Source organism: Vanessa tameamea, chromosome 18 (genome assembly GCF_037043105.1).
Source record: "Vanessa tameamea isolate UH-Manoa-2023 chromosome 18, ilVanTame1 primary haplotype, whole genome shotgun sequence".
Lineage (NCBI taxonomy): Eukaryota > Metazoa > Arthropoda > Insecta > Lepidoptera > Nymphalidae > Vanessa > Vanessa tameamea.
The window spans coordinates 1,630,005-1,653,528 of record NC_087326.1 but is presented as its reverse complement, the minus strand read 5'-3'; the positions used below and the strand labels follow the sequence as shown (position 1 = coordinate 1,653,528).

Here is a 23,524-nt window from a genome sequence, read left to right as displayed (position 1 = left end):
GCTGAAATACTAGCTAGACCACTTATTTTAATACTCATTCTAGTATACTCGAAAAAAAATTCTGGATATATTCTGTAACTCTCGTATTTCTAGTGGAATTCCCCTTCTATACCCCGATTCTTATTCAAATCATGTACTCCACAATCTCGCCAAATATTAGGTCTTGAACCAAAAAACGATTACTGTCTAAACAATATCGAGTTAATTTCGATAAAGTCATTTTGTCGCCGGACGTCCTTACTGGTCGCGACGGCGAACGTCACGTCCGCGGCCTGCAAACGGTGCCGCGCGAATTGTCGATTCGCCGTTCGCACCGCCGATCTCCGTGGCCAGGCCGTAAAAGCATTAGTATCGGATAATAATGGAAGTACGGTTACTTAAAGTCCGATACTGTATTTATAAGATACATATCTTTCTTATCTATACAATCTTTATTAAAACTATTCTCTGTTTAAAACGTCTTTCACAGTTACTTATGTAATTTAAAAAGGCGCATTATGAAAATATAAACGCAAATATATTTGTTTATACATAACGTAGAAATAAAACAATCAGAATAAATCGAGATACTAATATTATTATGAGACGATTTAATATTTTCTATTTTATTTTTATAAATTTAACATAATTGTTGCAATGAATCTATTTATTTTGCAATTTGTAACGGCCGTTAACAGATATGTCAAATAAATACTATTGAATTTATTAATTATGCGTCAGTGAGTAACTTGAGCGAGCGTTTCACTTCAAGAAGACTTGACTGCAGAAGCATCGCACACCCTAAGATTCATGTTTATGTTATTGTTACGCACGTGTAGAAATAAATAATAAAGTGTACAGTCGTGTTATGACATACGTCTTTGTACACAAAGATTGTAGATGTGCTTTGGCACAAAATAATATTCATAAATATTATACATTATATCAATATTTTTACCCTATATATTTCAGATTATTAAATCCACAATATTATGTAAATAGCTATTACCGCTACGAACGAAAAAGGGGTTTTGTTTCGATTCCGGTAGGGTAGAAGAAAATTATGTTCATTTCATCCGTCTGTACCGTAAGAGCCTGGAAGATTTTGTAGCTTATAATGCCGAGAAACCAGACCACTTGGAAGAGCCTGCGGATTAGGATCAAACAAACTTGCCAGTCTTAAAATTCTGCTAGAAGATTAAACAGTATTTCGACACCAAATAAGATTTTTTTCTAACCTGTGAAAATATATTAATAGTAAAACGTTAATATATGTGTCTTGTTTAACCTATAAATTATATAAATAATAATTTTCAATGCAAATGTGCGTAAGGCAACCTATTACGGAGTTTTTATTGTCATTTCGTTCACACAATAGGGATTAGATATAGATTAACCCACCACAACATCATGACTAACCTTGACACAGTAAATTTTATTTAGATATGTAATAATAATTTAATTCCGTCTTATATAAGCAAAAAAAAGGTCTTATCACACTATTTTTTGTTATATTTATTATCTCTGCCAACCTTGCATCACAATACATTGAAATGTTACATACTATTTTTATGCCATAATTTCTCATAATACGAATTCGATACAGCCTGACAATGTTTTATTTATTATGGTGATAGTTACGTATGTTGATGTAACCTCTGTCAGAGGTTATTACGTTTTGTTATCAACTACATGATTTGTTATCTCTTTTATTGTTGTCTTCTTTGTTTCGCAAATGTTATTAATAAATTGACCATATTGTCTTTGTTTTCATATTCATATAAATGAATTAGTGCGTGACGTTTCTATCAAAATAAATAACATTTTTGGAATGAATTTCTTCCCAGTATTTTAGGTATCTTAATTTTGTTACACTTGATATCACTTTGGCATTAAGAATTAAATGAAATGATGTGATGTGCAATATGAATATAGGTATTAAATGTTAATTTTTGAAAGGTAAAAATAAAAAAATATATTTAATGGTATAATAATATTCATAATTTATTTTCTCTTCATTCAGTTTTATCATACAATACGTATTCAGTATAAAACAATATTTCTTTGTTAAATTCATAAAAATATATTATTTTAGTATAAACTGTTTTTATCTTTATAAACTTACATATTATTGTTAACATTCTGAAGAATCATTTTGTATAAAAAATAATACAAAAAAGGTTCCCTTGCCGTAACCAGCCCTCATAGGTACATACTTTTTCTGTCTATCAATACTTTATACAAATCTGACGGCAAGTTCCCCATATAGTCTATAACAATTCAACTTGTTAATTGATATAATATTACTTACAATAACCTATAAGAATGGTACAGAACTTTTCACTGTAGCACATTTAATGGTAACAAAAACAATAAAAACATAAGTATAGACTTCAGTTTACAAAGCGTAGGCACTCGAGATTGCTACTTGATCCTAATAATTAAACATTCTCACTAATAAATACATCGCACTTTCAATCTAGCGGGAAACGTTTTTCCGCTCACAAAACACGCTACCATTCTTCCATCACAATTTTTAATCGGACGGCCTCACGTTATAAGACCTTTAAAGAGCACCGGGTCAGTTCTGAGACGTTTACAAAACTGAGAAACATACCTCTCGCATTCGCTTCAACTAGAACAAGGCACACTGTCTCGCACGCTATCAGTCTTTCACACAAGCTATGTGTAATCGTCGAGCATAACAAATCCGTCAGGCATCGAGGCGCCTTTATAATAATGAAAAAAGTTAACCTTGTGCAACAAAACGTGATTCGGAACGTCCGATTGCCGAACACATGGCCGCCATTCCGCGAGGGCGGCGCAGGCGGAATTTTAATTAACAGAACATCCGCTCTTGAGTCGTGACTTGTGATGCGACGTTGCCAGTTCAACTAATAATTACATCCCTTTCGCACTAAAGCCACTAATTATATTTAGGCCCTATCAGTACCCAACCCTTTACTTTCCTCCATTTATAAAATTATGCTATATCGCTCATACGAAATTACATAAATAATATACTTGTAATTCTTTTTAACCATTCGTATAAACGATTTAACGAATGAACAACGCAAAACCAAATATTGCGAGTCGAGTACGGCAACATCGCTGGAACGGGAAATTTATCGTAGAGCTGGCAACGTCGCCTCAGCCTCGGTCAGTCTGCAGTCGAATGACGTTGCACGATTATCCTTTCTAGTTTCTACACTATTCTAAATGAGACAACGCAATACTGATACAAGGAAAATCATAACTGCGACTTACAATGTTAGCTAATCTTGGGACTCGCTCTAAGTACATTCTTCCCATAGGGTAAACTGAACGTTTCACTCGACCCGAAGTTCTGCTATCACTTGCGACATCTCAACAAACTTAACACAGCATCCTCATTATAGCTTCACCTTACACACTAAAGATAACTATATATTACACGGTAAAATTAAGATCACAAATCGCTTTGTATGCTGCGTCCGAGCGGGCGCGACTAGCATGGAATGTGGGGGAGCGGCGGTAGCGGCAGCGCGATCAGAAGTGCGTGTCGATGTGGCAGCCACCGTTCGCATGCTCCAGCACCTGCTGCTTCAGCCGCGAGACGTGGTCTTTTAGCTTTACTACCATTTGCGCCAGGTCCGCGTTCTCGCCCTTCAGCAATTTCACCTTCTCCTCCAACTTTGAAATGCGTTCCAGTTTACGTCGCCGGCATTTGGAAGCTGCTACTCGATTCCTCTGTCTTTTCCGTTCTAGTTTTATCCTTTCTTGTGTGTCCATGTCGATAGGCGACAGAGGGGGCGAGCTGGAGGCACTTGGAACGGTTTGTGGCTCGTCTTTGACGACAGGGGTAGGATACCGGTCGAGAGGCCGGTCGAGGTCGGCGTAAACTCTCCTTCCGTGCGGCGCCGGTTCGCTGTGATGCAGCTTGTCCAGCGCCTCGACGAATGGTCTCGCGTACATCTCTTGCTCTTCCGTAGGCATCGCGGGGGGGAACATCACCTGTCCGCCCGGTGTCGGTGTAGCCGTTGTGATCATACCGTTCTGCATTATAAGCTTTTCTAACTCGGGTGACCCCAGTTTTAGCAGCTGCAGGTCGGGTGAGGAGAGCACGGGTGCACCTCCTCGAGCCCTCTTCCCGCCTCTCCCGAAATCCAAATCCAATGTTAAAGACCGTTTCAAATTATCCACGGGGCCACTCAGGGGATACTGTTCGTCATAAAATGTGGTCTCCATCCCGTGGCCGGATTGCCGAACCATGTGTTAGCACCGAACTCCTCGGTATCACTGAACTCACTTAACGAAGAAAACTTTCTCATACAACAACGTACATCCACTACCGTCGACAGTCCACTTGTTTCTAAACATTGTTAAGAAACAACTACTGCTTTTATGCCATGACTCAGATAAGCTATTTTTAACTGTAGCGTGATAAACCCAAACGCTCATTGGACGAAAATGACGTGATATTTCGCGTTACTCGTTCACTATTGGACAATGTGATTGTAACGAAGCGCGAGGCCACAGCGGGCTGTTTACGACTTCGTGCTATTACCGAGAATCGAGTGTCCTATGTCCATTATACTAACGATACCACAAATTAATAACTCCCGTATACTTAATTAAACTACACTCAATATCATATATGTGTCATAAAAAATCATTGAGTCGTATCAAATTCTGATCGAATATATAATAATATATTCAAACCATTACGAATTTAATCGGCAAGACGTAGATCTGAACCTTTTTAATCAGACGAATGGCTTTGCTCAACAGTCAAAAATGTACGACTTATTATGTAATTCCACAGTCAAAATAATTAGAAAAGAAAACTAAATAAAAAGGCGACTGTTGAATGCTTAATTATTTATAATTATAATTAATGCATTAATTATCAATAATTAATATTAGAATAATATGCATAAGGGTTTTTTTATTCTTGTGAAAAAAAGCAATGGAAACAGTTTTAAGGGGCGAAGTGGAGGCGGGGTAACCGCGCCTAAACAGCGCTACAAGAAAATATATGCTTGAAGTGCGCGGCCGGGGGGTTACGGCGTTTATGCGAGAGTAAGAGAGATAACGATATAAAGCGCATTCACTCGGGTACAGATAAAGTTTGAAGGAAAATAATTCTCTATAAAATTTAGTGGAATATTTCAAATTATATTTAGAACTCATTTCGAAGAAAAGCTAAATAATAATGATTACAATAATATACTTTTGAAAATAAGACCAGAAACATTTAATTCAAAAAACTTTTATCTAAGCCTCTATCACTTTAGAATTAAAACATGATAAGACTATTATAACGTTTTATTTAATAGATAAATGTTGAATAATCTCATAACGTATCTAAGTATATTTTGAATCACGAGACTGAAACAGATTTTAAATAGCCGTAAATAAATAACCGATTCAATCATGAAAATTGTACAGTAGTGACATCTCTTTCGGACTTTCAAGAACTTTCAATATGACTACCTGCCGCTAGAGGTCTTATTTATCTTTGATTAAATGGCCAAGGGTACCTTTTTCTTCTCTTTATCGACCGATTTAACGTTTTTTTATTTGGTACTATTATTAACAAAAATACAGATGTTGATATTATAGACTGATTATTTATATATTTTTTATCTTATTAATAAGAAAAGGTGTAGTCGAGAACTTCTAATTGATATATATAAATTTTTAAGTCATAGGTTGGCGGTCACGCATATTGGCCCCCTGATAGTAAGTGGTCACCACCGCCCAAACAATGGCGATGTAAGAAATGTTAATCATTCCTTACATCACCAATGCGCCACCAACCGTGGAAACTAAGATGTTTTGTCCCTTGTGCCTGTAGTGACACTGGCTCACTCAACCTCCAAACCGGAACACAACAATACTGAGTACTGTCGTTTGGCGGTAGAACATCTGCTGACTGGGTGATACCTGCTCAGACAGGCTTGCACAAAGTCCCACCACTAAGTTTAAATTAAAAGATTTATAAATTCTTAAACTATTTTTCAATTTAAATACAACAATAAAAAATACTATTACTACAGTCACATAGATGGCGATTAAAACACTTTTTCGGACAAATGTTTAAATTTTAAACTTGTATTTATTTAATATAGTAGCTACCCGTATGTATTATTTATATAAACCTTTCTCTTGAATCACTCTGTTTTTTTTTATGAAAAGCATATTAAAATCCGTAGTATGTAGAATGTAGATTATATTTACGTAGATTGTAAAACAAAAATTATAATTTGAATTTGAAGCGTTAATTTGATACGTACATTATCACTGTTTTACTGTATAAATTGCATGGAATGGGAATGCATGTAAATAAACAGTTATTTGTCAATTATGTTCAACGAAGACAGAAAATTTCAAATAGAGTAGTGATAGTTGCGAGCGGAAGGAGTAAACATAAATAAAATAAATCTTAAATTTACATATTCCATGCGATTATCACTATGTATATACTATATGCACTACAAACACTACTTGGTTAATATATCTTCATTTATAATATAACACTATTCCGTTTAACTACTTATTATACTACTTTGCCGAAATTCTAATAACTGTTTTAGCGCAATTTTTTTTCAAATTTCTGACGACTAATCCACAGATTATTCAAAATGTCGACCAATTATGTCACGTCAATTCAATGTCAAAGTTGCTTATTTGCCTTAACTCCTCCTTTTATCAAAATTTACTATAGTAAAATTAACTTGCATGTACTACAGTCTACAATGTACATCGCGTCTATGAAAAAATAATTTTCTTTTTAGAATAATTAGTTATGATAATTAGTCACGTCCATGTAGAAAAGTATATAATAAACGAGATTTTTTGGCAGAAGCTCTACAAATGTATATAATATGACAATGTGGTGTTTTGTCGGTAAAATATATATAATACATAACAATATGTTTGAGCGCGATTAGAGAAAAACTTAAGGTCATATTTGAGTGCGTCGTTTCAAGAGTAGCGTTTGAATAAATCTATCCTGACGTAAAACGGTTCACCTTAGACACGTACTGAAGTGCCTGCGTTTTAATAATAGAATACATTTATTATTTATATGTAAATACACGACAATACTTAAAACACAAAAATATATATAATAAAATAAATTTATTTTATTAAACCTAATGAATACATTTTAACTAATAATTACACAAAAAAAAGCAAAAAAATAAACTTATCACTGAAAATGTAAACAAAAACGACACAGTGTAACTGCATTTGGGAGTAAAAAAAGTAATACGCGTTATTGTACAAAATATTTATTGCTTATCATTATCATTTACATTAAATTCACAAAAATATTTATATTTATTTGACAGTGACGGAGATGACTCGTATGTCGTCGTATGGTTTGTCTGTCTTGGGGTTGGTTTTAGCGCTGCCGATGTTCTGAACCACCTCCATGCCACGTACCACTCGACCGAACACCGTGTGCTTATTATCCAGCCATGGCTAAAAGAAAAATATATAGAAATGTTTAATACATGTTGACAGTTATTTTTTGTGCGCTTACTATATTCGAGATAGATTCTTGCGTATATTTACGCACGCGAATTGTTTTTTAATATAGTAACCGGGCTTTAATATATTCATTTGAGTGCCTAGCTATGCTACAATTTATATATATATTTCTTATAATTTTCAAATAAAATATTTATATCGAATACGATAGAGAAACAAAACTATAGTTTTGTAATAACAAAGCTATAGTTTTGTTTAAGTAATACTTATACAACAATAAGATATTGTAAAGATAACTTGACTGATAAAATATATTCTGATGTAAATAGAAAACAATTCAATACTGCTGTATTTGTACTCCAAAAATATTATATTTTACGTATTACATATTTATCGAAGATCTTACAGTGGGTGCGAGTGTGATGAAGAACTGGCTTCCGTTGGTGTTGGGTCCGGCGTTGGCCATGCTGACGGTGTAGGGCCGGTCGTGCTTGAGCTGGGGTCGGAACTCGTCTGCAAACTCGCCACCCCATATACTCTCCCCGCCTGTGCCCGTTCCTGGAACAAAAAATAGTCATGTTGAAATAAAAAAATACAGAACGATTCCTTTAATGATTAGTTTATATAGCCTTACCTGTGGGATCTCCCGTCTGTACCATGAAGCCCTTGATAACTCTATGAAATATGTGACCGTTGAAGTAACCATTGCGCGCGTGGCCGCAGAAGTTCTCGACTGTACGAGGGACGTCTTTACCGAAAAGACGAATGTGGATATCTCCCAGAGACGTGTGGAGGATGGCCTGCTCGTAAAGACGCTGAACTCCTGACAATATAGAATAAAACTTTTAGATTAGAATTTTTTTAATAACTATTATTATTATTTAAAGTTAAAATTATAATTAAATATATAACTGTGCGAGTTTCTTCCCGCCTTCTTGTTCTCGCTGGAGGCTGCTTTCCGAAACGGTGATAGTGTTAAAATATTGATGATTCTTGTGAAGTTTACTTGAATTAAATACATTTCATTTGATTTGAAATACACAGAGTAAAGTAAAAAGTAAAAGCCGTGCCAATTGCCAAAGCCAATTCTGATAGTGAGATGAGTAGTAGATAGATTTAAAACGGAATTAACCAAAGAATAATGAAATTCAAAGTGAACCCACTGAGTCCACTCATCACGTACAGTTTCTACCGCCAAATAAAAATATTGTTATTGTATTGTTGTGTTTCTAATTGACAGATGTGTGAGCTAGTGTATCTACAGGCACAAGAAACATAACATCTTAGTTACCAAGGTTGGAGGCGTATTGGTGTTGTGAAGAATAGTTAAAATTTTCTACGGCGCCAATGTCTATGGGCGATGGTGACCACTAACAATCATGGCCCAGTTGCTGGTCCGCGTACATATTTTATATAAAAAATAAAATCAATAAGGCAAAATATGACGTATGACCTTGACGAAGTAAAATGACTTCAAAGCCTAATTATCAAAAAACTACTTTTTAAATTAAAAAAAAAATACCGGTCTTGATTTCAACAGATTAAATATATAGGACATATAATCAACATCATTAATATTCTTGAACTGTATTATACTGTATAATTAAAGTTACTTAGCCGCCGCCACGTACACGAAGCTTTTAGATTCAACTGGTGTTTTAACTAACCTTGTCCTTCAGTTGCAGATATAATATCTTCCTTCGACGGTTTCTCGTTAAAGATGTCTCTGTCCGCATCGGGACTCTTAACGTCGTCGGGACTCCGCCTCGAGAACATGTAGAATCGGTTCTTCTTGTACGCCGTACAGAACAGCGTTGGGTCAGTTTTAACGTTTAACAGAGCGGGGTTTTCCGAACCTTCCATCTCGAGTGTGGTCGCCACTTTAGATTGGTTCGTCCGACCCTGAAATATCAAAATTTAATATGTATGTTACAGAAAGAGTCGATATTCACGTAATAGATTACAATTTGTTAAGGAACGACAAGACATAATATTGTTATTTTATTTTATACTAGCTGAACCTGCCGCTTTACAATCGCGAAATAATAAAACTTTACCTGTAGCACACAAACCATCACCTTCGTGTTACCCTCTCGAGAAGAGAATTAATAAAAATAGCCTATTTCTTCCCCGGGAAGCGAACTATCTCCATACCAAAATTGTATGGGAATCGGTTCAGCGGTTTAAGCGTGAAGAGGTAACAGAGTAACTTTCGCATTATTAATATTAGTAGAGATATTTGAATAGTATTGTCACGGCGCGGGAGTCCCTGGGGGAGCACCTGGAACAGCGCGAGGCGCAGCGGGCGCAGGTTCTCGGGGCGGCCGAGCGTGGCCACGCAGCGGTTGGTGGCGAGGTTGGCGAGGCGCACGCCCAGCATGGTGGCGTAGGCCACGAAGTGACCGCTGGCGTCGAACACCACGTTGGCGAGCGACGCCGCCTCCGACTTCTCCAGCTCGCGCTCCGCCGCCATTCTGCCAACCGAAAGGGAAACCGATATGGTATGCGGTGCCGGCGGCCGGGGCCCTGGGGCTCCCCTAGAGATGGGGCCCATTACAGATTCATATAATTCCGACGAGTTAACTATTATAATGTTAATATACACTGTGTATATCCCTGATTTAAATACATATTATAATAATACCGTTAATTACTGTTTTTGAAGTTACTGATGCAAAGAGTAAACAAAATATTATAATCAAAACCGTACTGAGAAATGTAACTGTTATATAATAATTAGGGACCTCCACTTCGGCCTCTAGATCTTTAAATCCTCTGCTCTGATTATATGAACTTAACCCCAATAGTTATATTAATACAATCAACCTAATGTGATTTTGAATAAAATATTTATATATATATCCTACTAGAGAAAAGCTTGCAGCGCTTGTACAGTCGGCTAGGGTATTTTAATTCCCATTTATTTTGAGTTAACAAGCACTATACTGACGTAAAGCCTCAAGGATATGTATTTGATATAACTGAACCTTCTGCCGAACTCCATATTCGGAAGCTGCTGTGTCTGATGCTGTAGTTCCTGGAAGCGCTGCAATGTCTCATCTATAACCTTGTGCAGTTTTCCCGTCAGGAAATGAAACACGCGAACCTGAAATTTATCCATAAAAATAAAAGCGAGAAAGAGTTACAAATATAATAAACCTGCAGGGTTTATTTGTCCTTTTTTGTTTGAACGCGTTAAACTTTGGAACTACCATTCGAACACTTGTTTTTTTTTTTGCATTTTTGACAGTCTTATTATTTCTAGGAAAGGGAGTGGCAGGGGGGTTGCCCTGTAATGTTTATCGCAAGTAAAACTGCGCAAGTAGTTACAATAAAACATTTATGATGAAATTATATTTTATGGTACATTTCTCATTGTCCTTAAATTATTATGAAATCACTAAAAATTAATAAGAAACAAAATATAGACAAAGTAAAATATATAGTATGTAACATCTAAGTAAAATTTTCTTTACAAGTTTACAAAGTAATAATACAATCATAAATTATTCTCTCAGTAAACATTTACTTATAACTATAACAATGAATATAGAGACCAAAGTAAATATATAGGTAAGAAAAATAATATTACCTAACTAAAAAAACTACAAAACCTAAAATCAACCTACATACAAAGTGTATCACAAAATACAATGTTTCAGAGAAGGTTTTAACCTCACTCGTATATTATATGTATATAAAATATTTGACTATTATGATACAACTCATACCAACCTTTCTATCTAAACTTATTGATGCCATTTTCTTTCCATCCGGTGAAAAATCAAGTGAAGTTGGGTAAGTTTTACTCTTCACAAAGTCAAACAGATCTGTATCCAATTTAGAAGTAAATTTAACATTCCTCGGAAACTCAAATTCATGTTTGGGTCCCGTCCAGTACTCTATAATACCAGCTTTGTCAACAGACACGGCCACTTCAAATACTGGATTGTATTTTATTGTTGCAACCTCACTTTGATGTGACTCAAATGTGTGTAGTGGGGAACCGGAAACTTGCTGTCCATCAAATATATGTATTTTTTTACTGTTCTTTTCTGACCTATAAATGAATACAAAATAATACTGTGTTAAATGTACAACAATAATTCATTCTATAAATTATACAAATATTTATTATTATTATTTATTATAATTGTTGATGATGATTATATCTAACACTTACACGGCCAATGCTGAAATAGGATCACCAGCAGAATGCACCCATTCTGCACAGTATGGTTCAAACTCTATTGATATCATGTTTATCATATCTAAAAAAAGGAATATACAGTAAAATTTTAATGTAATGATTTGTGAACTCTTAACCTCAAATATACAGAAAAAGTTTCGGACAATGCAGAGAAGCCTTGTGATATACATATAAAACAATTGGTATATTATGTTTAACAAAACAAAACATTATTCAATCTAACCATGGACAATTAACTAACATTAAATAATATCATTGCATACACTTACCAAAATTAACAACATCAAAAACTTTAATAGTCTTCTCAGTAGATGCAGTGCAGAGCAATGTGCCTGTACTGTTGGCTGCAAGATGGCTGATTGGTGCCAAGTGGCAGCGGAAATGCTTTACAAATTCAATCCCTTCTTCCTGAAGCAATATAGTAGAAAATTTTAATTGGAGAAACTAAGTTATTCAAATAAAGAATAAAAGAACACAGCAATTAAAAGAGTAACATAATATATATGAAGGATGCAATTTTTAATTAAAAACACTTCACTTCAAGCATTTCATACTTTAGCTATAATGGACGTGTAGATGCATACCTGTTTTTTCCAAAATTTTATGTGTCCATCCTGGCTAGCAGTGATTACAAAGTCTGTTTTTGTTACCACAATGTGTGTAACAACATCTCTATGCATATAACTTCTTTCGTAAGTCTCCGATGAAGGCAAGTTCTCTAGGTATAGTGACTCAAATTCCAAAACTAAAAAATAATAATAATTGGATGTAAAAGATTATTCTCAAAGCTAGAATTCTGATGTTCTGAAATGTATTTGTATTTTTGGCGGTTATTTTACTCTATATATTTTTTAATATAAGTTATCTTTGTTTACCTTTACGTTTTTTAGCTTTTGGCTTTGCTGCCTCAGAAGGCATAGGGCCAATCCATTCTTCACCATCATCAACTTCTCCAGCGTTTGTTGGTTCTGGACTATTAGGCCTTTTTTCTGCTTTTTCTTCTGACATTATAATAAATAGATTGGCATTAACTTACGATGAAATTAATATATATATTTTATATTTATTTTAAATTATAAAATTATTTTAATACAATGATATCACAACCAATATCATAAATAATTCATTTAGAAATTAAGTTTTATAAATATTATTTTGTAATTATTTAATCTAGTGACAATTAACATCAACACAAGATCAGAGACAATTATGAATTGACATTTGACAAAGACAAAACAAAGACAAATGAGTACGAACTAATAGGTACTTATAAATATTGAGTTATATTCGAACACTTAAGATCAGTTATCGATCAGTTGAAATACAAAAAAATATCTCGCTCCGTCCTTACTTTCGGCAACTTTGTAACTTTTGTAACTTTGTTTGCAACTTGTAAAACTATTCTATATTCTTTATAAACGCATTAAATAACAGTACTTCGTTTCAAATATAATATAAAAGTAAAACCGAATTAATTAACCATTTATATAAATAGTAATTTAACAGTATTCAATTTAATATATTGGACAATATCACTTACAATACTACTCTGATCCCAATGTAAGTAGCTAAGGCCTTTGTGTTATGGAAAATCGAAAGTAACGCCGGTACCACAAGTACTCAGACCCAAAACAACATAGAAAACTAATGAGCTTTTTCTACATCGGCTCGACCGGGAATCGAGCCCGGGACCTCGGAGTGGCGTACCCATGAAAACCAGTGTACAAATCTTTAATTTGTTACGTTAGTTTAAAATGCATGCATTCACTTTAATAAAATGATTGATTTTAATCCCAGAGTTTTTTTTTTCATATTTGTTATTATGGATTTGAAATAACATATCTGTGCAATACTTATAATATGCAGACGTCTTTTTAATTTTTTCAATATTTTCGTTGAAAACATACTAATTACAAACTTAATTCAGCAATTAATCCTCTAAAGTAGTTTTTCTTAAAAGCTTTTTGCTAGACTAAAGCCTTATAGTAAATTGACCAGTATATACGATTAATCTTTATAAATGTATGAAGAAATAGCATAAAGTATATAGGCAGTATAGGCAACTGCCTAAGGGCCCGTATAGGCTAGGGGCTCTAACCTGAACATCAAGAAATGGGTTTTAAATTTGGTGAAGCTATTTATTTATCATTTTAAAAAGGACGGTGTCATACTTTCGTTATCTACTATTCGTGACGTTCATCCGTAAATAAAGAAAAAAAATTGCGTTGAGGCAATAATTTTTTTTTTCTTAAGTTAGAATAAAAGGATAGGTTAGGATAAAGGCGCCCCGATATCAGGGCCCTAAGCAATGCATGTAGCATTGCTTAGGGCCCTGATATAGTAAGAGCGTGTTTAATTCATAAATAATGAGCATGAAATAAATATATTATATGTTAATTATAAATATGTCGCTTCGTGTATGGTTTCTTTAATTCTCTTAGTTTCCATATTTTTTATAATGGCAATATTTATAACAATGCATGAAGACTTTTTTTTATTATTGTGTCTATGCTTAAAATGTCTTTTACGAATTCGTAGTGATGGTGGCTGGCTTCCTTGCAAACATAGCGTCATAAATTACGTCTAATTTGTAATACTTCTAAACTTTTCGATCGGTTGACGATCTCTACAATAGTGAAATAAGTGCTTAAGAAGTTTCACAACAAACAGGTAAGTGTTAAGTGAATCATCTTAATGTAAAACCCGCGCTACCGGTACCCTACACGTGGTTTGACTATAATACCGCGTACTTACATTCAATATGTGTTTTCACATTTTTATTACAAAATACATTTCCGATGGATAGTTCCCACATATATTTGTGCGACTTTATTTGTTTTCAAGTCAACAGTGTGTTAGGTTGTTAAATGAACGTGGTTGCAATGACAGCACTACAGCAGCTAGCTTCATCGATACAGAAAGCTGTTTAGAAATTGAGGTAATTTACAGTCGAAAAGTACATTTTCTCGGTATTCTAACATTGATAAGACATCCGGCATTTATTTTAATACGTTTATTCATTATCTACGTTGATATTAGTTACGAGAACATAGCAGTGCCATGTAATCAACTTTTCTTTTTTTTTTTTTACACATGACGCATCTAAGTGTCATAAACGCTCTGTGAGAAAGTATCGGTAATTATCTTATAATGTAAACTTGTCTTTATGAACAAGATATTTTTCATACATTTACTTGTATTTAATAAGATGACCTTAAATTTATGTACCCAGCCTACCCTGAATAACCTTGTCAAATAACATTCAAACAAAAGATAATGATTTTACTAATTGATTACAATAAGCATATTATATGATTCAAATGGGAACAAAATATCGTACAACTTCCCTTAATAATACTATATAATCATTGAAATGCATCACATGCTAAAGTATCTGAAAATTTGTTCAAAACGAAAAAATGTTTTTACAAATACTGTCTTTACTAAATGAAGATAAAATATGCTAAAAATCAATATATTTGTAATATAATAATGATATTTAATATAAGTTTTTAAAGTAACCTAAAAATTTATAGTTAATTTATTTGTCAAGCTATATATTCATTCTAGAACAGCGTTTTATATTCGGTATGGTTAATAAAAGCTTAAAACATATATTTTGCTAAAGTAATTATGACATGGAACATCCTCCTGGTAGTTTGGCTGTAAATGATAACATAGCATAATTCTTATCAACAATGATAAAAAAATCAAACTTATTTAACTTCTTGTCGAGAACTAGACACAGTGGTGGAATCCACCTAGCATAAAAATACCTGTAACAGGAAAAATAAAAAAATGACCATTGAAATATGTTACATTAAAAATATATATATATTGATGAACATATTTACTAATGTAAATTGTAATAAAACCTTTTTTAAAAGATTATCGATTCTCAAAGTCACTTACTCTTAACTGTTTGCGATGTGGCATGGAGGTAATTATGTAGCAATTCAGATGCATGTCTGTATCGAGCATGGAATGATATAATTAACATATAATCAACTTTCTAATTATGATAAGGATCATTTATTTTTAATTCATAACTTCTTATCATCCACAGCATTTGTATTAAACTCAGTTTTTGTTTAAGTATGATTATATAATATTTATTTAGAAAATAATAATTTACATTTAGGACATAAATTCTGATGCAAAGGCCTCAATCTCAATTCTGATGATTTGAGTTAAAATGAACCAGGCCTTGTATACACCAGCAGAAGAAATAAGCTTAGGTTATGTCCTTTAAATTTTTTTACTCCAGTATTTGAATATTACATAAGCAAATTAACAAATTGAAATATAATTATTTCTTTATAAAACTAATTAAAAAAAAAATTAACAAACAACTTAAAACAGTTTTTATTATTGTAGATGAAGCACACTTTCATTGTTAAATCTAAACTGAACTTTCAAAATGTCCCACTGACACAGATATAGCAATACATTTTAGAAAGCTGATACAGAAAACTGTAACAACCAACTAGATACAACATAATTTGAAACCCTTTTGACATTACATTATTTTCTTAAAAAATTTTATATTTTATAATTGTGTACTTTGTGTTTATAAATCACTTGAAAATAACTTATGTAAGATTATTATTAATTCATATCACTGATATAATTTGTAGAGCAATATCAAACAACAGCTCAATAATACATAACAGTAGCCTTGAATTATGTCCTACAAGTATGATATTTTAAAAAGCATATTTATGTTTCGAAGAAAAAAAGATTGATTCTAAGATAATTCTTATCATTTTGTAGATAATATCTAGTAATTGGTACCATTTCTTAGAATCCTACATGTATTATAATTGGTTTTTTGGTATCTGATTAAAATCAGTAAAATACATGGAATATTTCAAATTTAGGAAAAATTATTACAATATAACAAAATAATCTTTATATAGAACTTTATAATCATATGAAATAACAGCATACTGCATTTAGCTTTCCTTATTTATGAAGTTGTCCCCGTGAATCATAGCTATAAATTTAAATACAAAATTATTGCATGTCACTATGTACCGCAATGAATAGGAATCAAGACCACTTCCATTACACTTTAAATATAGATGGAAGTTTAAAATTGATTTATCAAATAAATGCTATTACTTTAAATTATATTGGTTTATCAACTGACATTAAATTACAGTTTGTCGCTCGTGACTTTGGCAGTAACCATCAAAATCAATAAAACGCAAATCTATATAGTACACACATACTGAAATTGGACTTTGCCTATAATTTAATTTGTAATTATAGTATATGATTTGTGAAGTCAAGAGTTCAAAGTTCACATCTACAGTTATGCTTCTATTATGTTTTTTGTATAAATCTAATTTAAAGTATTTCATAGAAATATTGATAAATATTCAATTTAACAATAAAATGCTAAACATATTCGTGGCTAAAAAATATTTATTTGAAAACATAGATTAAAAATAAGAAAATAAAAATCAATTGAATTTTATTTACATAAAACTTAACACGTTATGATTGATCGCAATCAGAACGCCATTTAATTTGCCGTGATCTTGTCGTGTGCGCAGTTTATCAGCCGGGGTCGACTACGTCACTGAATGAGAGTGCAAATAGCAATACTTAGCCTTGTTACTCTTATGGGCGTGGTTCTAAGAAAGAAAGGGATGCCTCGAGAGGACAATGACCGTTAGAGTAGCTTCCAGTTACTAACCGTGACCTTAGAACGTTTGTGAATGACGTTTGCACGTTTTATTAATTTAAATAAATGTTTTTTATTTTATACTTGAAATTATACTTGAATATTTTGTACTTTATTGTTTGTACATTAGATTAAGATTATTTAATATAATATCAGTTAATGTAAGCGCTGTATTGGTTACAGAGGAAACTTTATGTGATTGGAAAACTCCTAAAACCACTTAGATTTATTTAAGGAATTCAACGGAAATATATTATGAGTACATTTTATATTGCAGCAATGAGTTCAAGCGTGTGCTATAAGTGCAACAGGACGGGCCATTTCGCCCGCGAATGCACGCAGGGCGGCGTCGGCGCCCGCGACTCAGGGTTCAACCGTCAGCGCGAGAAGTGCTTCAAGTGCAACCGCACAGGGCACTTTGCGCGTGACTGCAAGGAAGAAGCCGACCGTTGCTACAGGTGATCATTGTTCTATGGTCGACATCTTTAGTGTCGTTTGATTGCTACAGGAAATACAATTCATCGAAGATACTGATCGGCCGAATTTTTCACACCATTATTGCATACATATCTTGATCAATCATTTTTTAATATCCACAAATAATTTCTTTAATGTTGTGTGATACTAATATTATTTTTTATTTAATTAATTCGAAAATTAATATTTCTTGTTTTATATATTAGAAGATTTATAAGATATTTTTTTACTGGTAAGAATCTTCCTTACTGAGTGATATGGGGTATAAATTATATTTACATCATATCATTTTCTTAATTAATAAAATGTAACCGTGCAAGGCATGGCCGGGGGGTGTCTAGTAAGATATATCTTCTAATAGGGTGCATATAGTGTTTCATTCCTTGTCAAAATTGACTATTAGTGTTTAACCTTTACACACTTGAAAATAAAATCTTATCTATAACCCAACATTCAATAATATGTTTAACCTTTAAGTACCGACGTGTATTTTTTTGTAACGTTAGTACTGACGTGAGGCCTGTGAGGCCGCGTCGGAATTTCATATGGTAATTACTCACTAAATACATCCGCGACGACAATACTGAGGTTTCCTATATCAATGTGGGCACTAACCATGGAGCTACTGAAAAGCTGGGATCGGTGTAGTGCAAAGAAAGGACTAAACTAGCAAGTCGAGTACCTATCGGGGCCTCTTAGACCGCACGTCGGTACTTAAAGGTTAAAAAAAATCAGTGTTTTGTATTAGTCGATAATGTACACATTTTAATAGTATATCTAATTGATTCGCCAGGAAATTATAACTTTACTAAATTTAAATGACTATATAAAATTCAAGATCATCTAAAAACTTGTTATATATTTCTAAAACTAAACTACCACTGTCTAAATATGTTGTTTTAGTTATACATGTATTTGTTAATCCTATCTGAATAAATACCAAATTATAAAAGGCCTACAACTAACACTTGATTAGAAAACCACCTACGTATTGTACGAATCTAACACGCAACCTTGACCTCGGCCTTGTAATCAATCACGTGGCCGTTACACGACAGAGGCCTTACGCGTGTGTGTCACCTACATTATACATATGAGTCATGGATTTGTAAAACTACCTTTCATAGCAAATATTTAAAAGGAACATTTCAATAACAAATTAAACCCCAAAATATAGTGTTAAGAATATTTAAAGTACATGTTTCTCGTAATATGTTTTAAATAAAATATGTGTATCGTTTGTTGTAGATGTAACGGCACGGGGCACATAGCGCGCGAGTGCGCGCAGAGCCCCGACGAGCCGTCGTGCTACACCTGTAACAAGACTGGGCACATTGCACGAAATTGCCCGGAGGGCGGGCGCGACAACTCCAACCAAACGTGCTACAACTGCAACAAGGCCGGCCACATCTCACGCAACTGCCCCGACGGCACTAAGACGTGCTACGTGTGCGGGAAGCCCGGCCACATCTCGCGCGACTGCGACGAGTCCGAACGGAACTAACACACGCCTCGCCCCTAACACACATTATATAAATAAACTATGTATATTATGATGCCACGCACGGACTATAAGCAAAGGACGCGATATGCGACATTAGATCGTAAGACCACAGATTGTATGAAATTAATGCAACGGAATTATAAGACAGTGTAGATGCAGCGACGGTATTCTCGTGAGAGACTGAGGAGTATGATTTTTAAAATGTTGACTTGTATATAGGTCTCCCGCCGCGCGGGCAGCGCTCGCCGATAGGTTAATGTTTGTTCTTGCACGTGAACGAGTTGTGTTTTTAAATCATTTAATAATCGTGATTGAACTATTGATGAGGTAGCGTTACAGTTTTTAGCATTACAGAGTATATATTTAATATATTTTGTACAGATTTATTTGTCAAAAGATAAATTGGATGCTGGCGTATGATGAGTTTTCAATGAAGAGAGTTGGAGGCCCCGGTGCACCTGAACCCCTACCGGACTCTCTTGTTCGTCTTGTTATCGATTAGTAACAGTAGATGTCGCTCTTACCGATCGTTCTGCGGTCCGACGAGTCTCAAACTATATCCTGACACTATTGTGATAATTTGATTTTTATTTTCTATCAATTCCTTTGTTTATGAGGTCCTGCTGTCTTGTGGAGAATTCAGTGTTTAATTAGAATTTCATCAATCAGTATATTTTTTATTTTGTTATCCCTGACAATGTGCCTATGTACACTTTAATGTAAAAATATCAGCTTGCAGTGGGAGATAATAAACATCTTGCCTTATTTTTATCAAAGTTTCCGTGTTGCCCTTTTTATCATATTTATTTATGATAACCTACATACACCTTAATTGAATCTCCCAAGAATATTAAATAAAGCAGACTTTAGAATCCAACAATCATAATATTCGACGAAACAAGAGGGCTTAAACCTTTCCTTTATCACACCTGGAAAAACGTTGCCAGATGACAGGATACGTTACATTTGAATACATAGAAAAAGATAACATTCAATTAATTTAGTACACAAATAATATAAAAAGAATATGAATCGCATCTGGCAACCTAAACTTAACATTTTGTTGAGAATATTACGTATTTTTCATATAAATTTATTGAATATATCAGGTACACCTAATGTACTCGAATAAAAATAATTCGTAAGTAACTCTACACAAGTCCTTGAAGTATTTTAATTTTATCGCTAATTGCTGATCCGATTTTGATGTATTAATTTATGATGATTTACGTTTCAGTCGTGGTTTATGCGAATACAATTATATCAGATGTAAAATCCAGACTGAGCTACACGCTTTGTGTAGTTTATTATATGTTATTACATGATGTTAACAGTTATCTAATTCGGATAATTGATATCTAGTTGACTATATTAATACCTGCATCTTTTTGTTTCCTTGCTGGCTGGACAACGCAGTAAGTGGGTTAGTATTTGGTTTCAATTATAACCTAAGAAATAATAATATGTTTTGAAAAGCGATAAAATTGTTAAAATATAATAGCTTCCTGTATATAGGTATCTATTATGGCGTCGTAATTTTTTTTAGCTTGTATAATAAAGTAATCTAACCGATTCAGTGTCAATTATAATGTAAAAAATAAGGCCTGATTTTCATATATTTTTAAGCATTAAGATATTGTTCCTTATGTTTGGGATTAAGAAGGATAACGACTATTTTGGAACTGGACGTCGAAGTAGTATACAACAACAGTGATTATTATCATTGAGTAGATCTTCTATTCTCATTGGTAGTATTTATACTAAAGTTAAGAATATACCCATAGCCCATTTTTTACTGATTATTGTTGGTAAATTAATTATTTATATTTTAGTGTAATATGATTGAAAACTAAACATGATTGATTTAATAATAGTCGGTAATTACCGCTGAATTTAGATCTAAAGAATTATTTAATCTAGTTTCGCACTAGTGAGGAAACATTTACATATCATTAAGCGTGCATGATTTTAGTTGCAGTTACTACAGTTTCGCTTATGTCAGATTTAAAGAGACGCCTATTGTATAAACAACTGCCAAATTGTAAATTTACCTATATATTTTACTGTAGTAGATTATGGATACAAGCACAGCTTTAAGTTATCTTGTGAACAAACTCATGACATATTTATATTTTGCTCATTTCGGTACACTTAGATAAATAATATTTTATTTTCAACAAAAACCCATTCATATTCGTTCATAATATTGGTATAGCATTTTGCAGTAGCCGCAATCAACGAAAAGAACATGAAGAGTGCTGAGAAGGTCCTGAAAATAGCAGTATAGATACTTTATTTACCAAGCACATAAACCTACTTCAAGCAGGTACGGTTGAAGTAGGTTTTTGTATTATAACTCTTTTTTTGTAGGCAGTTTATTTGTAACTAAAATTAATTATAACTATCACATTATGAAATTAACAATCGACCTCTGTTTGTACTACATATTTTGCATGCATTATTATAAATAAAATTAAATCATAGTGAGAGTAATATGAACTGGTGGTAGGGCTTTGTACAAGCCATCGTGAGTAGACACCCAGCCGCTCGTTACATATTCTACCACCAAAAAGCTATTTTATATTGATATGTTCTGATTTGAACGATTAGTGAATCAGCACAGCCCGCTCAAGGTACATAACATCTTAGTTACCAAGTTTGTTGGGCATATTTACGACATAGGGGATAATATACTGACATAATATACGATACATTATTTAAGAGTGATGCGTTTTAATAAAAAATAGTTTGTGGATGAATCTTTAAAGTTTAATTACAAAAATTGCTAGTATTTTGTTTACCAAATTTTTAATTATTGTGGAAATTGCTATAAACAAAGGTTATAAAAAGTTTTGTTGTATTTTAAAAAAATCCTCTATGCAGTGTGCATTTAATATTATTAATTTCAAAGTTTGCATCAAATAGCTAGACTATTTAGACAGCTAAATATAATAAAATGCCACATTACGATAGGTTTCTCATAAGTTTCTTTTTGGTATCATTTTTTTTTCGAACACGTTCTAAAATTAAATAAATCATATAATGAATTGATTACAAGAGCCCATTTATGACACTAAGTACAACAATATACAGTATCGTATGATTTTGTATGTTTATTTTATAATTGTTAGTTAACTAAAACTAACTTACTATGTTTTTATATTGAAACTAACTACCAAAAGATAAATTAAAACCAAAAATAAATATTACATTGTTCACGTTGTTTTTATTAATTTCATACATAGTTTGAGAGGATCAGAAGATTGAGTTTTATATATAAATCAACAATAAACAGAAATTGTCATTTTAGCGCCAAGTATCGTGTTACGTCACTAACATGGCAACAATCAAGTTTGCAAACCAAAAAAAAAGGATTCGAAAAGCCCGCTTCACGCAAAGGCCCGAGCTTAAATCTCAAACGGTGAAACCAACTGCAGTGGATGCAGAAAATTGCTAAGATACTTAACACGTTCTCAAAAAAACCACTGATACAATTAATGAGTACCTCGATACAACATTTCTCTTTGAGCCAGTGGCGGGGCACATTTTTAATAAGCACAAGTAGTTAGTAGCTAGTGGGTTAGTTAAAGTTAGACGCGGTAAACAGGCGTTGTCTATATCTTTTATTTTATCAAGCTGGGAGACTACTTTTGCTGTTAATAGTTTTCCAATTACCTACCCGTGTTTGCTACGACGTAGTGCCGCATTATATCTGCCTTTAATTAGAATCTTTATGTTGGAATGCCTTTAGTTGGAATCAGTTCAGATTCTTTATACCTATGTATAAATCTTATGTATGTGTGCATATAGCTGAACACGTAAACGGCTGAAAAAAAGTTGATGATTTTTTAATGTAAGTCTTGTATGTTTGAGTTCTGGGCTCTTGGTGGCTTAGATTGGACTTGGTAGATGGCTCTGCAATCGGATTCCAGGTTTTCTAGATTATTTATAATATATATGTATGCATGTAAATATAATGATTTACAAGATTGTATTGAAAACAGCCATTGGTCGAATAAAGAAATAATATATTAATCGTGCAATTTAATTAGTTCTTATTTTTTTTAAATCAAGTTTTAAGATATATCTACACAAAAATGAAGTCTTACCAAATTGATAATAATTCTTTGGATAATAACAATTTGACTGAATTGAATGCTTTTTCATGAAAAATACATAAAAT

General features: G+C 33.2%; 3 protein-coding genes across 3 annotated transcripts; 1 reads left to right on the top strand and 2 right to left on the bottom strand.

Moving 5' to 3' along the window:
• Positions 1–1,957: 1,957 nt before the first annotated feature.
• LOC113400984 (transcription factor JunD) lies at positions 1,958–4,349 on the bottom strand. The gene has a single exon (XM_026640678.2). It carries the CDS (start codon positions 4,228–4,230, stop codon positions 3,508–3,510), a length of 723 nt encoding a protein of 240 aa, XP_026496463.1. The 5' UTR covers positions 4,231–4,349; the 3' UTR covers positions 1,958–3,507.
• A 2,891-nt stretch (positions 4,350–7,240) lies between these two features.
• LOC113400981 (peptidylprolyl isomerase domain and WD repeat-containing protein 1) lies at positions 7,241–12,775 on the bottom strand. Its single transcript, XM_026640675.2, has 11 exons — positions 12,544–12,775; positions 12,253–12,413; positions 11,938–12,076; positions 11,642–11,729; positions 11,194–11,518; positions 10,446–10,564; positions 9,740–9,932; positions 9,126–9,360; positions 8,093–8,281; positions 7,865–8,016; positions 7,241–7,449 (listed from the first exon to the last, which is right to left on the bottom strand). Exons 1-11 carry the CDS (start codon positions 12,674–12,676, stop codon positions 7,306–7,308), a joined length of 1,878 nt encoding a protein of 625 aa, XP_026496460.1. The 5' UTR covers positions 12,677–12,775; the 3' UTR covers positions 7,241–7,305.
• A 1,361-nt stretch (positions 12,776–14,136) lies between these two features.
• On the top strand, positions 14,137–20,009 carry LOC113400986 (CCHC-type zinc finger nucleic acid binding protein). Its single transcript, XM_026640680.2, has 3 exons — positions 14,137–14,338; positions 17,638–17,818; positions 19,086–20,009. Exons 2-3 carry the CDS (start codon positions 17,640–17,642, stop codon positions 19,339–19,341), a joined length of 435 nt encoding a protein of 144 aa, XP_026496465.1. The 5' UTR covers positions 14,137–14,338; positions 17,638–17,639; the 3' UTR covers positions 19,342–20,009.
• The last annotated feature ends 3,515 nt before the right edge of the window (positions 20,010–23,524 follow it).

Coding starts and splice junctions, on each gene's coding strand:
- LOC113400984 (XM_026640678.2), bottom strand. CDS start 4,230: ATGGTTCGGCAATCCGGCCACGGGATGGAGACCACATTTTATGACGAA.
- LOC113400986 (XM_026640680.2), top strand. CDS start 17,640: ATGAGTTCAAGCGTGTGCTATAAGTGCAACAGGACGGGCCATTTCGCC. Junction 17,819..19,085: donor GAAGCCGACCGTTGCTACAG/GTGATCATTGTT, acceptor CGTTTGTTGTAG/ATGTAACGGCACGGGGCACA.
- LOC113400981 (XM_026640675.2), bottom strand. CDS start 12,676: ATGTCAGAAGAAAAAGCAGAAAAAAGGCCTAATAGTCCAGAACCAACA. Junction 8,282..9,125: donor ATCTGCAACTGAAGGACAAG/GTTAGTTAAAAC, acceptor CTATATTGTCAG/GAGTTCAGCGTCTTTACGAG. Junction 8,017..8,092: donor ACAGACGGGAGATCCCACAG/GTAAGGCTATAT, acceptor TTTTTGTTCCAG/GAACGGGCACAGGCGGGGAG.